This window comes from Durio zibethinus, chromosome 6, assembly GCF_047325235.1.
Source record: "Durio zibethinus cultivar Kanyao isolate XHJ-2024 chromosome 6, ASM4732523v1, whole genome shotgun sequence".
Lineage (NCBI taxonomy): Eukaryota > Viridiplantae > Streptophyta > Magnoliopsida > Malvales > Malvaceae > Durio > Durio zibethinus.
The window spans coordinates 22,367,090-22,386,731 of NC_143167.1; the positions used below are offsets into that span (position 1 = coordinate 22,367,090).

The following is a 19,642-nucleotide window of genomic DNA, read 5'->3' on the forward strand; positions in this document are numbered from 1 at the left end:
ATAAACTTAATTATTTACATTATAAAAATATCATTTTATGCTTTTTCTTACTTTCATTACATTTAAAATTATCATAACCTTAAAAATTATTACTCTATTTTAAGGTATTACAACATTTTTAACACATTTTTTGCCTAATGATATCAATTTTACGATAATTTTCACTCTTTTATGCTAAACAATTTTCAATTAAATTATTTAAAGTATTATATTATTTTGTCTCTTTTTTTGAAATTTTGAATAACTTATATTTATCAGTTAAAAATTTCTTTTATTTTATTTAATAAATAATATTTAATGTAATTAATTAAAATTAAATTAATAAATTAACAAGTAATTAATTATTTTTACAATTGAAAAAATCAATAATTTATATTAATTCTTTACGTCTAACTATCATTATTCATGACTTTATAATAAGGTAAATGTAAACTTACTGTAAAAGTTCCCATGAATTAAGATATGTCTTTGTTTCTTCCATAGAGGTTATTTATCTTATCTCAAATTAAGTTAAAACTTTCAAGCGTGTGGTTTATGAAATATACGATGTTTATGCTTATTTTAAAACTTTTAAAACGATTTTCATAAAAAATAAATATTACATTTTATTAAAAAACTATCTTTTATATTATATTAGGTAAAAGTGACAAATGGTATAATGATAAACATAATATACGTATGATTTTGGTACCAAAAGTGTTCTTAAAGAAGCATTACATATATGTGTGTACAAAATGTGTATGTACACAATTTATGTATACTTGTACGCACACAAATATACACACATATATGTACACATATACACAAACAAACGTATCAAGTTTTGACCTGAGCAAAATGAATGTCCTACCCAATCATAGAGATTACCTTTCTAATATGAAATGAAAGGTCTTTGCCCAAAAAACCCCTCCTAACTCTCTTGATCGTTAACAAGGTCACTTTTGCTGGAAGAAATTGATGACAACAAAAGTAGGGTGAATATCATTATTAGACTCATTTTCTATATCCATTCAACCAAGTCAATCGCTACTAAAATGATTCCTTCATATGATTTCTGATGCATTCAGTTGACTGATTCAACTTCTCCTAAAGAATTCCTAGCTCCAGCAAAGCTGAAGAAAATCAAAATGGAAATGACTAAACCCAAAACAGAAAAAAAATTCACAAAACCGAGAAAACCTCGATTATTAACTTTTTGTAAATGAGCCCCCTTGACTTTGGTACATAGATAATTCAAAAATGCGCCTTTTGTTAATCAATACTGGGTGTAACATTTGGGAACTACTCATTTGAAGGGACCAATATTGTTGGAATACTTCACCTTCCCTGACTGTATTTGTCAGGATGATGTCGCTTCATCCTACGTCGAGTGTGGTTAATACTGGCACCAAAAGTGCGCCCTTTTGTCTTTCCACTGCAAAAAGTAAACCCAAATTTCAATGCATTATGATAGACGAAAGTGTCTAATGATTTGAATCTTTGTTAGGGATGGGAAAACTAAAGAAAAAGTTATATTGTACAATACTTTTGTCACAAACAAAACTAACCTGAAGATAACTGAAAACACCTTAAAGAGAACTAAAATAGGTAGGGTCAATCCAGCAGTCGCCTGTGACAATTGACGAAAAGAATTTTTAGTTAACTCATAAACATCAAGCTCGAAAGTTAAATGATAAAAGATCATACTAAAATCAAACCATTCATGTTTAAAATGCAAAAGAAACATAACAAAGGGTGGTATGTTATGATTAAAAAGGACATACCAAAACCCATGCTAGATCTATATTTGCAAGCGATCTTGTTAACACATGGCTTTTAAGAGTTTCTTGGACCTGAGTATGAACAAATGTGTCAGAATTTACGAAAAGGAAACTAGTTTAACTATATGCTCATAAAGTTGATAGATGTTCTCTCATGTAATAATAGACTTGCTCAACCTACAGGTAACCATATCATGCCCAGACTTTCCTAAAGTATCAAAACTTTTTATATTTTCCTTCATAATCAAGCGATCAAAATTTACACACTTCTGTGATATACTCCATGAGTGATACTTCTAAAAACAGTTTCTGAGATATCCAAATGCTCAAAAACTATAGTACTTTTTTATTACAAACTCTTCAAATCATGCAAATTGAGACACTTGACTGTATATACCATTAGGGCAGAGCAATTGCCAGTTTCAACAAAAAAACCAACCAAAACCAACTTTATTGATTTTATCGGGTTGGGTTTAGGTTTATTGGTTTTTATAGGTATTTCAGTCAAGGCATCGGTCAAGAGGTCTATACAGCGGTTCTCGATATTAGTTTTAAAGACCTGAACCGACACAGAAAACTGATCTTTTTTACCTTATTAACTTTTTATCCTTTTTATAATTTTATTTTATACTTTTTTTATCAAATTGATAAAACTGAACAGAAAGAACCCTAGACACTCTGCCAGTACTCAACATCCCGAGAGATTTCCTCAGTCCTCACACCTCTGACTGCTGACCCCCTCACTCAGCCCCTCTCTGGCTCTCTGCCAGATGCCAGTGCGCGTCTCCTCAGTCGGTTCTCAGCCTCCCAAGCTCAAGCTCTCCTCACAATCTGCTCTTGGTCTCTCCAACTCTTTGCCTCACACACAACTCTCCTCACACTCCACCTGCCCCAGGTTCTCCCCATCTCCACAAGTCCGGCACAACCACCAATGGCTCCACTGCTCCACTAGACCTCCATGGCTCAAAAATTTATCAAAGGTCAGTTGCTTTTGCCTTTAGTATTTCCTGTGAAAAACAGAACAAAAAATGGGCTTTTCTTTCCCTCGTTTATTTGATGATGATGATGATAATATCTAAGCCAAAGAATTTGTGGTCCTAACAAGTTGAATTCAATATTTAGCTCCTCTGTACATGGATGGTGGACCAATCACAAAAGTAAGTCCAAGAAACATGAGGGAAAGTAAGGTATTCTATTTGTTTTCTTGGGATTTTCTTATTATTACTATAATTTTTTTTGAGGTATTTGTTTGTATAATGAGTAGATGATGCATGTGTAGTCATGCAAAGCTAACCATATGCTAGTGGTCCAGCCATGGCTATGTAATGAAGCATTTTTAGTATAGTTTGCTATGAATCATGAAAAACCCAAAAAACAAGGGACTAAACCAACCAACCTAAGTCGGTTCAGTTTATTTCAGTTTTCATCCCATTAAGCGGTCGGTTCATTTTTTCTATAAATTAAATCAATGTAGTCAGTTTTCAGGTTTTTACAACTGAATAAACCGAATTGACGAAATGCCATCTCCTATATACCATGAAAACAAAATTTTACTACCTAATAAGCAGAATCTAGATATTCAGAGAGCCTAATAATCAACCTTTTTATATAGCATGTAAATTTCCATAGTTCCTAATTTTCATTCACTAGAAATATCATTAGTTTCTTCTCTCTCTTCAAATTGAATAACCGTATATATGTGCGTGTAAGTTGCTAAGATATAGCAGAATCATGTAAACCATGTACCTCTTGGGCTTTGGCACCTTTGATCAGGCAGATGTCTTTTGTGCCTGCCCATGCTTTTTAATTGGAAGGAAAAAGGCGCATAAAAAGCATGTTTAAGTATCCCTTTTGTCTAAGTATCTCTTTTATTTGTTGCCTTTTAATAATAAAAAAACAATAACAGTACTATTTACAAGATTATACTTTATGCACAAGTACTTTTTGTGAAGATGAAAGGTCAGGAAACATTGAGCTAGGTATGATGTGACTTTTGGTTAATTATTATAATTTGACCATTGGAACACATATGGCATCAGATCAGAGCAAAGTCATTAATGTTTATTAGCAAAATTATATATTACAAGCTTATTAGACATAATGCACATTATTTTTTGCAAGCACTGTAGCCATATAAATCTTATACTGGAAAATTCCCATCAAATTATTCCTCAAGAGGCATGATCCGATACCAACCAGTGCTATGAAAAAATGTTGCAGAAATCAAACCAAAAGACATGGTGATCCCCAGTGGTAAAAATTGCACATACTAACAAAAAAACCAGAAGATGAGACATGCTACCTGATGATGGTATAGACAAGCAGATTTGATAAGTTTTCTGTAAGTGCGGATGCTCTTTTTGGTGTAGGGCTTCAAGGCAACTTGCATTGTTTCATAATGAGGTTTTGTCACCATCACAACGAGATTGATGTATGGCTCAGAAAATTTCTTCACCTCCTGTCAAAAATATGTTATTGCCATTAGAGGGAAAGCCATTGAGTTGAATGTACAAAATATGTTAGACCTTGATGCTGATTTACCTGAATGTAAGGATCTGTTAACTTGCGTGCTTTGACCAAATGTGGTGTCAAAGAGTTCTTCGATGCATTATAGACCTCAATAATTTTAGAAAGCAGTGACTGAAGATGAGGTTCAAGATAGTTTATAAAATTTGACCACTCTTCTTTTATCATTGGGATCAAATGCTTCACATAATAAAACTTGTGATCAGTTAATCATTGAATATATCAATCCACTGCAAATAGAAGAATGCTTCAAACATTGTCACAAATGCCAGGGATACCTTAACAATTGTTTTAAGTGTGAGGAAATGAGATTATGCAAATTGATTGAGTCTACGATGTGTACAATATGACATATACTTTAGAGGTGCAATTAAACATGAAGAAGAAAAACATTCTCATCTGATAAAGTTCCACTAGCTGAAGACACAAAGAAAGGGAATAATTAAAATTAATAAATAAATAACCCAAATGAGGAAGTTTATTTCCTTCTACTTTTCATGTCCTTAATCCATTAGAAGCTACACATTGAGGCCATTACTGCTGGAAGCATTGTTAGCCAAATTATGTTTGTGCACATAACCTTGTTAAGCAATAGAAAAGGAGTGACATTTGACACCGATGTGAGTATCAGTTTATCAAACTAGGCAATAGAGAAGAAGAGCATGTTTGATACCAGTGTCTCCATAAGTCCTATGTTTTATAAATGAGACAGCTGCAAGCACAACCTGACCTATCAAGCATTTGCAAAATTTTGTCCAACATAGGATAATGAAAGAAAGCAATAGTAGAAGCTCCAATCTCAAACAAAGTTGATTTAAAAGGTAAATTAACTGAATCATTCAAGATATGAGACTAATTTAGCAGCAAATACTCCTAGAAATCCTAGTTCACAAGGCAATTGAAAATGTAACAAAACCTTTGAAATAGCTAATGCAAACACGACATCTTTGGAAATTATACATGACTATAGTTAGCACTTACGGTATTAACATTTCTAATTTGGGGCTCTGCCCACCTTTTAAGTTGATCTTTCTTTTTGAAGGCCTGAAGAACAATGTTAAGGAAACAAAAAGAGATAAGATTCCAAACTCTGATTAATTGGAGCATAGAATGGTCACCAAATAAAAAATTATTTATTGCAAAATGCATATTTAATTGCAGAAATTAGCATGTAGCATATTCTACAGCTTTATGGTTTTAGATCTTAAGAGGCCAAAAACTAGACCTTTTGGATTGCGATGTCTAAAGCAGGTCTCCCATGTTCATTCCAATGAAACACCAAGTAGGACTGCATATAACAAACAAAAATCATTACAATAATTCTGCTATAAATATTGCCACTAACCCACAAAATATACCTGAAAGTGAAATATATGAACCGCTATCCAATGGGGAAGCCACTTTCCATGGACCTGATTGCAGGTGACAATTAATAAAGTCAAAGTTTCTTCAGCGTTGACGAACATAGGAATAGAATTAAAATCATCAAAATAGGATCTTTGATCATGTAGGAGAAAATATGGATTTTCATAATTCGGTTTTAACCATTTTAACCAATCGAACTAATTTAATTCAATTAATCAATCGATCACCAAATTAAATTTGGTTGGTTATCGAAATGATTTTAGAGAAATTTCAATTTTGGTTAATTCAGTTCAAAAATCGAGTTAATTGAAATTTTAACCAAAATATAATAAAACCTATACATATAAATATATAACTAAAAATATATGCAATTACTCATTTCATTTCAAGTTATTAAAAGTTTTAACTTAATATTTTGGTATTTGAATATTTTTGTTGGATGACTTTATTTAATTTGTTTTAAATATAAGAAATTAAGAATTCAAAATATAATTTAACTTAATATATTTTATTATTCGATTAACCGAAAAAAATTAATCGAATTGACCGAATTAATTTCGTTTGGTTAATTTTTGAAATTAATTTTCGAAATTAAGAAATTCGATTCAGTTAACAAAAATAAAATAATATGACTTCGTTAATTCAGTTTTGAATGGTTCAATTCGAAATGAAATGAACCAACCGAATGAACACCCATAAAAGAAAATAGACTCAAATGTCAACTCAACTCAAGTGAGCTTAACTCCAAACTAGTTTTCGTTCACTATAAGTTAATGCTACAGAAGAAACAAATAGTTGCTCTTAAATCCTTTTACCATAACATGTCTCCTTTTTTTTCCTGTTCTTTTCAACTTTCCTCATTCCTCATTTTTACACCAACTTTTTTTGCCACAGTTTCCTTCTACACGGATTTGAAAACCCGAACTTAACCATTCTATTTACTCTATGAAATTATGTTGAAATGTGACTATGATGTAATATCATCCATCTATTGAGTCATTTTTTATACTTTTTCCCTCTTCAATAATAGTGCATCAGCGCCCAAAATTTTGATGGCAAAGAATTTGAACATGTTATAGCAATGAGATGGTGAAAATTCAGAGAATGGTTTTAAGTTCTTTTCTTAAATCTGTCACTTTGGATTCAGGACAGTGTGGATGTCAATACTCATCTTCTTACTCAGATAAGATGGTTGGTTCAGGTAGTTGACTAGTATTGTTCGGTAAGGAGGGAGGGACAGAGGGAGGGAAATATACCTAATATTCCTACAAAGATTGGTGTCAAGTAGGGAAAAATTGGCAGGTACCAGTTTACTGCCATCTCTACGAAGACAACTAGGTCCATATAAGTAACAAAGTATGCAGTAAATCCCAAATAAAACATTGAAGGATGCCTTTTGTTCTAAAGTTAAACGAGGTTCAAACTAATGGCAGAATACATACAGCTCAAATAATATTCAGTACCAAATTTGAACCTAAAAAGTAGATTGCACAGTCTGTCCATTAGGTCGGTGGTCATTAATTGTTTTCAACTCTGTTCATAAAGTTTTAACTGTTGCAGAAGCATCCGCTATGAAAGAAAACATAGTTGTCACATTGTTCATTTATTGTATTTGGCATCACAACCAAATTAAACTCTAGGTTTAGTTGAAACTGACCCTAACTTAGAGATGAATGAGTAAAAAGGCCCCATATTTGATGAAAAAAATCACCAAACAAGTTATACCATAATGTATCTTTAATTTTGTGGAATAAACTTGCTGCTAACAGTATGACAGTCATACCAACCAAACAAAAGGGAAGGACCAAAACTTTAGGCTCTACCTACTTAAAACTTCGTGATTTCTTTGCCACAAACTCATGATGACATATCAGCTGGCCAAATCCTGTCCTAAAACATCTCTCAATATAATCAAAACTGTATATTTCACTCCATACCACATTAACCCTATTGAGGCTGGTCAATATTACAACTAAGTAATGGAGTCTTACATGGCAGGAGTAATGGAAAATTTGTCTCCTCAGCAAAACTCAACATAATTTACGTTTCATTTCTACAAATATTCTCTACTAAACACTTAGAGCTATCTGGAGAGCTATCTCAAATTTTGAACAAGGATTTTGGCAGAAAGTTGAACACTTGTGTGATTTATAAAGCATCAGTCATTACTCCAGCAATAACGGTCAAATTCCAAACTTAATTTATTCAATTGCTCTGAAAGTTTTAGATTGTCTAAGACACTGAACCACTTTTAAAAAGAAATAGAAAATAATGTTGTTCACCAAGCTGCACAAACTGTCATGCCTTAAAAGTTCTCGTTTCTTACCTCTCTTAGCTCTTTAGATACTGAATCCGCCCTTAACTTTGCTTTCATCATTTCTTCCTGCAAGTACCACAAAGTTAGTTTTATTCTCTAAAAAATAGCATCAACGCATATCACCACTACATTCTTTTACACCTGTGCTAGTTGAAGTGCGTGCTCAGCATTATGAATTTTGGATTTCTGCTCACTGTTAATCCTTTGAATCTGGACAAGGAAAAACAAACAGAAAGAAATGAGCAATTTTATGTTGCATACAAAATTGGATAATTCATAAGAAAAATTCCAATGTGAGAAATGATGAATCTTATGTTGCAATATTTCATCAGAGAATGATGCAAGAAGAATGCTAAGAAACATGGTGATGAAAGCAACAAAAGAAATCCCACTTTTCTAGTAGTCTTTGTGGACACAAATTTTATGGAAAATGGTTTATTTATTGCATGTCATGAAATTGAAAAGATGATATGAAAATTTTAGTAGTCCATGTCTTAATCACACACACAGATGGAAACTTAATACAGTAATTAGTAGTTAACTCTTCAAGGTGGAATTGTATTTTAGGACAACCAAGAAAAGAAAAAGAAATATAAACAATAAAAATGGAACATAAGGATATTTAGAAGAAGGAATCATGATAAAAGAAAAGACAATTTTTGTTAAGATTTATAAAACCTTGACCTCTACCCTTGAAGTTCACTAGCTCAAACAAATTTGTGTACAACATCAGAAAGACGGTAGGACCTTCTCTTGCTAAGTGCTCAAGTTGTATGCCAACTGACATGCTGATTCAACAGGGACAATGATACAAGGAAAAAAGAGAAGAAGACATTCAAATGTGTACAGTACCCTTTGCTTGTCTCGCAGTAGGTTTAATACTAGCAACCTTTCAACTGCAAATTGACTAAGCACTGGAATACAGAATAAAGTTTCCATCTTGTTAAAGATTATCTGCCATTTAGCAGGAGAATCTTGCCAATCAGAATAAAGTGAAAAAAGAAATATTTTTGGAGAACAAAAGGGATCACAAATCAGCAGGATTTATGTGCAATGATAAAACAGAAGCAAAACTAAGGAACTTAAAGGCAACTAGAAAAATGCATTACTTACATCTTCTAGTTTCAGATTTAGTTCCCGGATCTTTCCCTCAGCTACATTTGTTCGAACTTCTAGTGCATCTTTTTTCTTATTCTGCATTTCTATTTCCTTTCTAAGGTTGTCAACCTGTTAGAAAGAGTGATCTCTTAATGCATAAAGCAGCTCCAAAGAGTAACTACAAAAGTTAAAACATGACTAACCAACCTGCTTTTCAAGTTCAGTAGCCCGTACATGTGAGTTACTCATCTGATCCTTAGCATCTAGAGGTGCTTTTTGCTAATAAAGATAAATGACAACAGAAAATGTTTTCTGTCAAGGAATCACAAATAGTTTATCTTTTAACTAAAAATATAACAGAAGAGAAATGAAGCATAAATCAGTCAACAACCTGGAAAAAGAAATGAACAAAATATTTCTCAGAACCAAGAAATAAACACAATGGAAAAAGAATGTAAACTTACCTGGAAATATTCTATTTCAATCTGTAATGATGAGATGCTGTCGGATTTCTCTTGAATGGCCATTTCCAATTGTCTAATACTCTCATCCTTGATGCTCAATTCATGGCTTCTTTCATCAATAGTAGATTCTAGGGAAAACAGGAAGAAATTGATGCATGTCATTGACAGAGGTGTAATAAGTGTTTGAACAAAGTTACTGACACATATTTATAATCTGATACGTTAGAATCAGTCCTGGTAAACTTTGGCTTAAAGAAAAATGACTAACTAAAATAGAGTAACCTACTAGACCATAAAACTTTTGCAGAAAGTGTTGTGATATGTTAAGCCTAAACTTTTGTGAGTAAATAATATATTGATAATCTGATAATGTTAGAATTAGCATAGGGGAAATTGCATGCATCCGGGTAATTAACAATTTGCAGAAAATCTACCGAGGAAAACAGTACCTAACTGAAAGGGCTGAAATTTCTAACCATTATACAGACTTCCTAGCACAAACTTTAATCAAATTCTAACAGTAGAACTAAAATTAAATAAATAACAAAATAAAAAAGCCATTTGTAACATGGTTACTCTCAGCAAGCATGCATGAAATTGGATAAAGGATTTTGCATTTTCCCAATAATCTTATATGTTACTCCTATGTTACACTTGTTTTCCTACAGTACTCCCACAGCAACCAAACAAAGAAAATATTCATAAAAAAAAACCTTAAAAAATGTTCTCAGTGTAAAAAGCATTAATCAGGATAAACCCAATTAAGTATTAATCACAGTAGTAAAAATAAAACATATTTATATATGTTTTCTAAGTGTGCATATACCTAAAAATGAAATCTTGGACTTGAGGTGGTCAACGTCATGCTCGAGAGCAGAGTCTCCAGGCTCCGATGAGAAAGCTTCGACGATTTCCGGCGATGGGTTAGATGTAATTTGAGTGAAAATTAGAAGTAAAAGTAGTAAGAAGAGCAATGACTTTTGCAAGGTCGCCATTAGAGAGAACCAATAGAGATCACCGTGAGAGTCTTTTCGTCGTCTTGCAAAACCAAAAATGAAAAAATTAATTGAGATTTTTTTAGCTGTCAACGGCTGGAAAGCCAAGCCCTAAGACCCGATCCGATTTTGAATGTCATAGATTTTGATAGGATTAAAAACAGTGTGAAAGTAAAATTAATTATGATAATGTTAAAATTAATTAATATAATAATAAGATTAAAATTATTTTTTTCATTTTAAATATTTGTCATGTATTAATTTTTACAGAATTTAAAAAAATAATTTTAATTTTAATATATTTAATATTAAAATTTAAATTATTTTATAAAATTAAAGTTTTATGATTTTTAATATCAAAAAGTAAAAAAGTTTCACATAAATAATTTTAAAATCTAAAAAAATAAAAATTTTAGATGTTTAAAAAAAATAAGATATAATTTTGAGACATTCCAAAAAAAAATATGAATAAAAAATAAGATAAAAGAAGTTATATTTAATAACAAAAACTAAAAATTTATCATTATATTTATATAAGTGATCTAAATTTATCATTAATATTTTAATTACTGAAATTTTATCATCATTTTATTAATTTTGGAGCAAATTTGTTACTAAACTTTTAATTTTAAATTAAATTTAGTCAAGATATAATAGTTAAAAAATATTTTGTAGAATATATTATATTTGATGTACTGTTAATATATAAATTTTATATATTATCAATAAATAAAATGATGTTATTTCATTAATAAAATGAATAAGATGATATCATCTCATTAATAAATAAATTTTTTAAATAATATTAATTTTTTTATTTATCTATTTTAAGGATTGATTTTGCTCATTAAATGGCATCATGTACACACAAAATTTGTATTGAAAATATGATAAGAAAAGTTGGAGACAAATAACAAATTATCAGATTTGTGAAAATTATAATCCCTAAAAATTCTTATTACAAAGAAAATCATTTGAATTTTTTTTAACAAAAGTCCTTTTTAAATACTTTAATAGTCATTTAAACTTGTTTTTAAATACTTCAAGGGTCTTGTTGCCTTATTTTAAACAAATAGAATTAATATCCTTTCTTTGGAGGGAATAAGATTGAAGAGCAATTTCTTGACAATTTTAAAAATTCAAATGCTTTGTTTTAGGGTTCTTCAAAATTTCTTCAATTCTTTAGAGCTTGCATCTTGAAACTTTTGAGAGATTTTGGGTTTTTTAAATTTTTTTCACTCTTTAGAGTTGTATATTATGAATTATGATTAAGGAAACATTGTATTTATAGTGAAAACTTATTAGATAAGAGAGAGAGTTTCAATGAAACTCAAACTCTTTGATTTTATCTCTAAATAATTATAATTTAATTTAAAGATAAAAACTGATGACTTATTGATAAAATTTTATTAATTAAACTAAGTGTTTTATCTTCATTTGACAAATGACATATTTAATTAATCATAAAATTAATTAATTAATTATATGATTAAATTAAATAGTGCCACATAACAGAATGAGGGGCCATGGCCCTTCAAGAATTTTTAAAGTTTTCTTAGTTTACATAATGTTATCAATTAATTTTTTAAATATATTTTTCAAAATAAACGAATGGTCCCCTCAAGATAATATAATTATTTTAATTTTTATTTGTAATGTTCTAACTTATTAAAACTTTTTAAAATTTTAAGAGCATTATTTATTTTTCAAGTTTACTAAAAATTTAAACTATCTTCACTAAAATAAAAAAATTTTAGTATAATTGAATATATTTGTAAAGTATGAAAATTTCTTTTTATAGAATAATTTATTTATGGGGTTATTAATTAAATAGTATAAATACTCTAATACTAAATAAACTAAAATAAAATAAAAGTAACAATATAGAAAGAGTTTAAGAAAAATAAAATTATATGCATGTTGATCAATTTAAAATTTTGATAACCGAAAAAATAAATAATTCTAATGAAAGTTTACTAATTATCAATGCTATAAAATAACTAATTAAAGAAAAATAAAAAATAAATAGTTGAACTATTAAAATGAATCATCAATTCAATCACTCTAAAAAGCTAATATAAAATTCAACTTTAAAAAAATTCTATGTGATGAAGAAAAAATATATATTAATAAAAAATAATTATAGAAAATTTTTTAAATGGAGTTTTATCATTAAATTGCCCTAGAAAAAAAGTAAATTTCATAAACCTTTTTATTTTTCAAAATTTATGCCCTTTTTTCATTCAATAAAAAAACTCACATATGTTAATAAATGCAAAACTTCATACCTTATGAGAGGTACATTTTACAACCGTGCAGTTGGAGTTACAAATTGAAAATTTACAATCTAATTTTATTTTCTTTATTATTATAATTTTTATTAAAATTTTGAAATTAAAAGTTGATTAAAAGAAAATGTATAAAAATAATTGCATCTAACATAAAATAATAATTATAAAAAAAAACATATGTTGAGGAATAACTAAATTTATCAATATCACAAAAGACTTGAAACAAAATTATTAAAAAAATAAGTTAGAGAAATTGTTAATACATTAAAAATTGGATTTGTTAATTGATTCTAAAATAAAAAAATAATAAATCAAAATAAATATTTATGTAATGAACAATATTATTTCAAACGATCAACAGAATTTAATGAAAGAAAATTATATATTTAAACAAAATAAAAAAGATCATTAAATTGTATAAATGTAATTACAAACTGCATTATATAAATTTAAAAAAATAAAAGTAATGAATTAAAAAAAATGACAATTAAGAAAATACCAAAAAAAAATTTTTTTTTTGAAATTTTAGTCTCTCTTCATTAATTTAAGTTGGCCATATCCATCAGTACAGCTGAAGTGATATAATCAGGAAAATCCTCTACCCAAAACCTATCTCCGCAAACTGCATTGCGCAAGTGTAAGGGCTACTACATTTCCTTCTCTCAACGTGTGTACAATCAAGTATGAGTCAAACCGCCCAACCCATCCCCTGCCATCATGAATTATAGGGCCTATGTTGGATAGTGCCTCATCCTCTCCTTGCAAATAGTTTATAACTATTCGTGAGTCCCCTTCAAGCAAAATCTTCGTGCATCTCCCATTTGTGCTGCAAACTCCACGGCTTTAACTACTGCTAGGGCTTCTATTACGCAAGCATCCACCACTAGGTGCACTGTAAATGCAGCTGCACCTGCAACTTGTCCTATGTGATCTTGTATGATAACCCCAACACCTTCCTTTCTGTTCTGTGAATTTAAGGCACCGTCAAATTTGACTTTGTGGAGCATTTTTGGTGCCTTCCACTTCCTCGCCATTGTGGGCCCTTGGTTATTTTTCTTTTATAAAAATTTACTTTGGTATTCTGGCAATAGTGTTCCAGCTTTCTGTTCCAATATGTTCACCTGTTGTGTTTGCCCAATTTTCACGTTCAGATTTCTGTCTCCCTAAAATAGCCATACTAAGTCGAGAAAGAAGTCAAACTCTGTGCTTGGCAGTATCCTTGCAGTAGATTCCAACCACCCTATTCACCTTTAACTTGTCATTTGTGCCATTTGGTTCACACTATTGTTCTTGGACAGGACTTTGGCAGGAGTTGAGCAGTCCCTTAAAGCATGCAAGACAGTTTCATTTGTTATTCCACATCTTGGACAGCATAGGTTCGTACTAATTATTTTGGCTGCTAGTTTCTCCATAGTTGGTAGGATTTCATGACATGTTCTCCACGTAAATATCTTCACCTTAGGTTGTATTAAAGCCCCCCCAAATTTTCCTCCATACTATTGATTAGTTGCTTGCATTTGTATCAGTCTTAGATTGCACCCAATAACAGCTTTTTACTGTGTAATCACCTGATCTGTTAAAATGCCAAATTAATTTGTCATTTGGTAATGACTGGTTCTAGATTATCGAAATGGTGGTGGCTTGGGTGTTGAGAATGGAATTATGAGTAGTCCTCCCCCGTGGATCGATCAGAGAGCTCCCTTATATCTGTGCATATGGTTCTTTGTAAAACCAAATAGGACATCGAAATTAAATGCTTCAGCAAGCATCTGAAAAGTTAATTGGAAACTTTGGCTTGTTGTGGTGTGAAAGATGGGTAAAGGAGCTGTTACTCCTGCTTTGCAGAGACTGAAACAGTATCAGTCTCTTCCCTTTTTTTTTTTTTTTTTTTCTATTTTTCTCTAAAAAAAAAGATTTTGAGCTTTGAAAATAAAATAAATTAAATTAAATTAAAAAAATAAATTGGGCTGGCTTTTAGGCTTTTAGGCCAATATCGTGATTTTAATTTAAAATTAAATTGGGCTTCTAAAATTGGAGTTTGGACTTGAAATTTTGATTTGGACTTTTATTGGACAGTTAACCCCAAATAATTGAATTTTAACCCAAAATTGAATTAACTTGGATCTTAGCTATGTGGAATGATCCCAACAACAATTAGTCCAAAATAACTCATAGCGGACTCAATCCAATCAAAATGCACAAATTAGCTCGAATTGGAATGTAAAAAGTGAACACACTCGAATTATTTGAATAAAATTAAATGTCTACAACTGTTTCCTTTTACACATTACTGAAAATCAAGAAGAGAGTAAATATATAGATAATAATTTTTTTTTAGAGTCAACAATTCAAAAGTTTTTTTTTTAAATTTATGAATTTTTTAGAATTTTCTAATCAGTGATTGATTTGACTTTTTTGTTTTTTTATTTTTTGTTTATTTTGTTTTGTTTGTTTTATTTTTTTTGCTTTTTGAATTTTTCTTCTCTTTTTCGTTTTTCTTTATTATTTTATTTTTTTGAAATTTTGAAAAACTATTATCTTTAAAGGTTTCACAACTTTTGAAAATAAATTTAAAAGTTTTTTCATTAGAAGCTTCACAATTTTTTGAAAATAAAACACAATAACTTAGAGATTGTATCTGAAAGTCTTACAAATCTAGACACTAAAATGGGCTCAGCTAGAAAGAGTTGCAAATCTTACTTGGAGGACTTACAGATTATGCTCAAAGAGCTTACAAATCTTAATATTAAAACAGATTCAGCTTTAAAGACTTACAAATCTTGTCTGAAGGACTTAGAGATTATGCCCAAAAGTCTTATAAATCTTAACATTTATGAAAGCTCTTCTAATAAGAGGCATTGAAACTTTAAAGATTTCATTTAAAAAAAAAAGGCTCATTTAACAAGCGGCATTGAAATTTTAAAAATTTCATTTAAAAAAAAACCTTATCTAATCAGAGGCATTAAAACTTTAAAATTTAAACATTTTGCCTGAAGGACTTAAAAATCATTTAAATATTTGCTCGAAAGTCTTGGAAAATCATTAAAAAATTTAAGATTTTGCACAAAGGTCTTTGGAAATCATTAAAAACATGAAATTTTGCCCGAAGATTTTTGGAAATCATTTAAAAATTTGAAATTTTATTTGAAGGTCTTCGAAAATCATTCCAAAATTTAAAATTTTGCCGTGAGATTTTTGGAATCATTCAGAATTCTAAAATTTTGCCTAGAGGTCTTAGAAATTATTTAGAAATTTAAGATTTTGCTTGGATATCTTTGGAAATCATTTGAGAATTTAAAATTTTGCCTAAAGATCTTAGAATTCATTCAAAATTTTAAGATTTTGCTTGAAGATCTTTGGAAATTGTTTGAAAATTTAAGGTTTTGCCCGAAAGTCTTGGAATTCATTTAGAAATCTAAAGATTTTGCCCAAAGATCTTGAAAATTGTTCAAAAATATGAAGTTTTGCTCGACGGTCTTGGTACTTATTATCCTAATCAAAATCTCTTTTAAAGTTTAAAAATTTTCCCTTTCTAAATTTTCACTTTTAATCTTAAAAGTTTTTCACTCTTTGTTTTGAGGCATGTTATCTTTTATACTTGAAAACGCTTAATATTTCATTTCTAGTACAACCTTTTTTCACTTCCAAAAATGTCCCACATTATTTCTTAAGTATTTTCAATGGACAAATTCTTTCTTTTTCTTGTTTTATCACTAAAATTTGGCAAACATAACCACAATGCAAAAGGATATTGAAATGATTATACAAATGCATATTTTTTCTTCATGCAAAGATGTAAGTACACATCTTCTTAATGCACATACTCCATGTGAACATACAAAAATATCTTTTTCCTTATGTAAATGCAAATGTATTTTTCTTGATGCAAATGTTTCATGAGATTCTATAAATGTTTAGCCAGTGATGCAGATGTCTTGCAATGATGCATGTGTAAGTACCTTTTTTCATTATGTAAATGCTAATATAAGGATGCATATGCAAAGATCCTTGCCATGATGGAAGAAGTATATTCTTTTTACATAATGCAAATATCTATATCACGATGTAAGTGCTAGAATTCCTTTTTCTTTCCATTTTTCATATTTTCAATTTTGCTAATTTCTATTTGCTCATTAAATTAGCCCTACAATTTCTTCTTAAAAAGGTATCATCTTCCCCTTTCTCATATGCTTTTCTTTATTCCCTTCCCTATATTCCTAATGGTCTATTTACCAATTTTTTTTATTTTTTTCCTTTCCTTTTCATCGTGCTTTCCTAAACAAACATGTGACATATAATACACAATATGTATTTTAGACTTGATTGTGAAAACAAAAAGACACACCGCCATTTGTCAAAACATTTTTTTTCTCTTTCCTTTTCAACACCATCAATTTTTTCAATGAAAATTATTTTTTTCCTTTAACCCGAATTGATCTAAAGATTAGCAATTCATGAATTTTTTTTATTCCAAATATGATTTTCTTATTTTTCACAAAAACACATGATTGTTTATTCAAAATGGTCAATAAAACTTGCCCTATATAATTAGATTCCTTAATAAAAAAGAATGAGATATCTGAGTAAATGTGACTTTGAAAATCTTTTAGGAATTGACATTCCCTATTAGAAATGAAAGAGGTGAATTTTTTTTTCAATGAATTAAATTGTTCAACATGTGAAGGTTTCAGTTCATTCAAAAAAGCTTCACCACTTGAAGAGAATAAAATATAAGTTATACTTTTCAATACCAATTCATAAATAAAACATAAATCTTTCTAAAAAATCCTAAATCCCTTGAAAATTAAATATATTCAACACTTTCTTGAACATTCAAATATAACATTTTGATAGATGTTAAGATCAGCTGTGGTAGGTTCAAAGTTTTAGAAGGTTATTTAAGGGTGAGAAAAGAATACTCAAATTTATGCATCTCAACTTTGGGACCTTTATATCTTTGAATCTTTCAAATGGTCTGGGTTACTTTTAGTCAATATCTATTTTGCTTAACACTAGGAATGGTTTTAAGGTTTTCCAAGTTTGCTCTAAACTACCCTTTTGTAGGGTTTTCGCCATAAAGCCACATTCTTCTTTCTTTTCTTTTTATTTTTTTTTCATTGATTATCACACGATGCATTAAAAAACTCAAATTGATCCAAAATGAACTAATGATCCAAATTGGTAATTAAGACATAAAGAGAGACAAAAAGGTTTGTGGGTTTTATGGTCATTCTTCAAAGAAAAGCTTTGCAATTTTGAGCATTCGTGCATGATCCAATATGAACTTTTATTAGAACATAATGTAGGCCAAGGTTCAAAAGTTCTAAAAAAAAAAGATAAATAGGCCCAAAATAAGTGTTTGAAAGGTATTAACCCAAGGATCATTTTTTTTTAATTTGAAGGATTCATTTTGGGACATATGTCCTTTTATTTTCCCATTTTCTCCACTTAATCATTCATTTTTTTAAATTTTTGTCCTTTTTTTTCTTTGTTTTTGGTTTTTTTTTCATTTTTTTCTTCTTTTTCCCTATTTTCTCTTTCTTTCACCCTCTTTTTATTTTTCTTTATTTAAGTGGATTTAAACTTGGAGACTTTTTATTGGACATTTTGTCCCTTAACAAATAGGATTCCATTTTAGGCATTATTATACTTAACCCTCAAATGCATCCCTTATTACCCCAAATGTGGAAGGTGATTCTTAATTAAGATTTATTTTTAAAAAATTTTATCGAGCTTAAAAGGGTAACAAGGAATAAATTTTTATATTGGTGACGGGATGATAAAAAGTGATCATTTATCATCTTAAGTACAATTATTCAAAATCGAAGAGTAATTTTCTTAGAAAAAGGGTTTGAAGAAAAAGGTTTTTTTTTTATTTTTTTTTAATTTTTGACTCTCTTTGAACTCTTTGCCTTCTCTTATTGGTTTCTTTTATGAATTTATTGAAATCTTTTATTTTTTTTATTCGTTTGAAGTCTTAAGTGCATGATATCACAATCAAAAGTTTTTTTACCTTTTTTTTTCATTTTTTCATCATTTTTTTTATTCTTTCTTCTTTTCAAGCCCTACCATCATTTGGAAAAGATACATTCATTTGTCAATCCACCTTTATTGAAGGTTAACATGAGAAGACAAGTTATGTTGAACAAACTTGTTTAAGGTGTCAAATGGTTCATGTCATTCCACACAAAAAAAAAACATATTGATTACAATTCAAGTTATCTTGAAGGCAATGAGTCTTCTTTTTTAGTCAACATGCCCCAAGACACTGGATAAGGATAATTTTTGGGATAGATGACTAAAAGATTGGTGTATTTGTGATCATTTTGAAAGATTTAAGGTAAGTTTGATTTTGAAAATTTTTGCAGCAACAGCATAACCTTAACTTATAAAATTACCACATCTAAATTCTAAGAAAAATGCCATATTTGCCTGATTTTCTTAGAATTTTAAAATTTTTTTTTGAACTTGACTATCTCATTTTTCATTACCTAAGAAAAAAATAACACCTTTTTATATCTTAATATTATTAAGCGAAGGCAGGGTTCACAAATTCAAGTTCATGCCTCTTAAGAGGTATAATTGATAAATGAAGTTAGTATAATGGTTTGATAAAAAGGTGTGAATGCATTTAATGGGTTTATTTCTAATAGAGATTGCCAACTTTTTCAAGATTCTTTCCATTTTTTACTACAAAAGAAAACTTTATTTTTTTCTTTTCTTTTTCTCTCTTTTTTTCAAGGCACTTCTCATTTTATGATTTCAAAAATTAATTATGTGGGGTTCTTATTCAAACAATTGCATAAAAACAAAATTTCATAAAAAA

At 29.4% G+C, this 19,642-nt stretch overlaps 1 protein-coding gene across 4 annotated transcripts; it reads right to left on the minus strand.

Annotated features, from left to right (window-relative positions):
• Window positions 1–970: 970 nt before the first annotated feature.
• LOC111285066 (uncharacterized) lies at window positions 971–10,677 on the minus strand. Of its 4 annotated transcripts, XR_016342898.1 has the most exons (15): window positions 10,357–10,664; window positions 9,531–9,658; window positions 9,274–9,345; window positions 9,082–9,195; window positions 8,110–8,178; window positions 7,978–8,034; window positions 5,645–5,698; window positions 5,512–5,574; window positions 5,268–5,330; window positions 4,302–4,466; window positions 4,063–4,218; window positions 2,483–2,767; window positions 1,764–1,832; window positions 1,548–1,609; window positions 1,028–1,414 (listed from the first exon to the last, which is right to left on the minus strand). XR_016342898.1 is itself a non-coding variant. In XM_022874293.2 (14 exons), the coding sequence occupies exons 1-14, from the start codon at window positions 10,523–10,525 to the stop codon at window positions 1,318–1,320; spliced, it is 1,338 nt and encodes a 445-aa protein (XP_022730028.2). In that variant the 5' UTR covers window positions 10,526–10,677; the 3' UTR covers window positions 971–1,317. The 4 variants fall into 4 exon arrangements, 3 of the variants coding, with proteins under 3 accessions (XP_022730028.2, XP_022730029.2, XP_022730030.2); XM_022874293.2 differs by lacking the exon at window positions 2,483–2,767 and having other exon boundaries at window positions 971–1,414; window positions 10,357–10,677; XM_022874294.2 differs by lacking the exons at window positions 1,764–1,832; window positions 2,483–2,767 and having other exon boundaries at window positions 971–1,414; window positions 10,357–10,663.
• Window positions 10,678–19,642: the final 8,965 nt, after the last annotated feature.

Excerpts from the sequence above, each read along its gene's own strand:
- LOC111285066 (XM_022874293.2), bottom strand. The coding sequence starts at position 10,525 with ATGGCGACCTTGCAAAAGTCATTGCTCTTCTTACTACTTTTACTTCTA. Across the intron at positions 4,467-5,267 it reads AAATTAGAAATGTTAATACC|CATTTGATCCCAATGATAAA; the intron begins GTAAGTGCTAAC and ends TATTATGTGAAG. Across the intron at positions 1,610-1,763 it reads TAGATCTAGCATGGGTTTTG|GCGACTGCTGGATTGACCCT; the intron begins GTATGTCCTTTT and ends CAATTGTCACAG.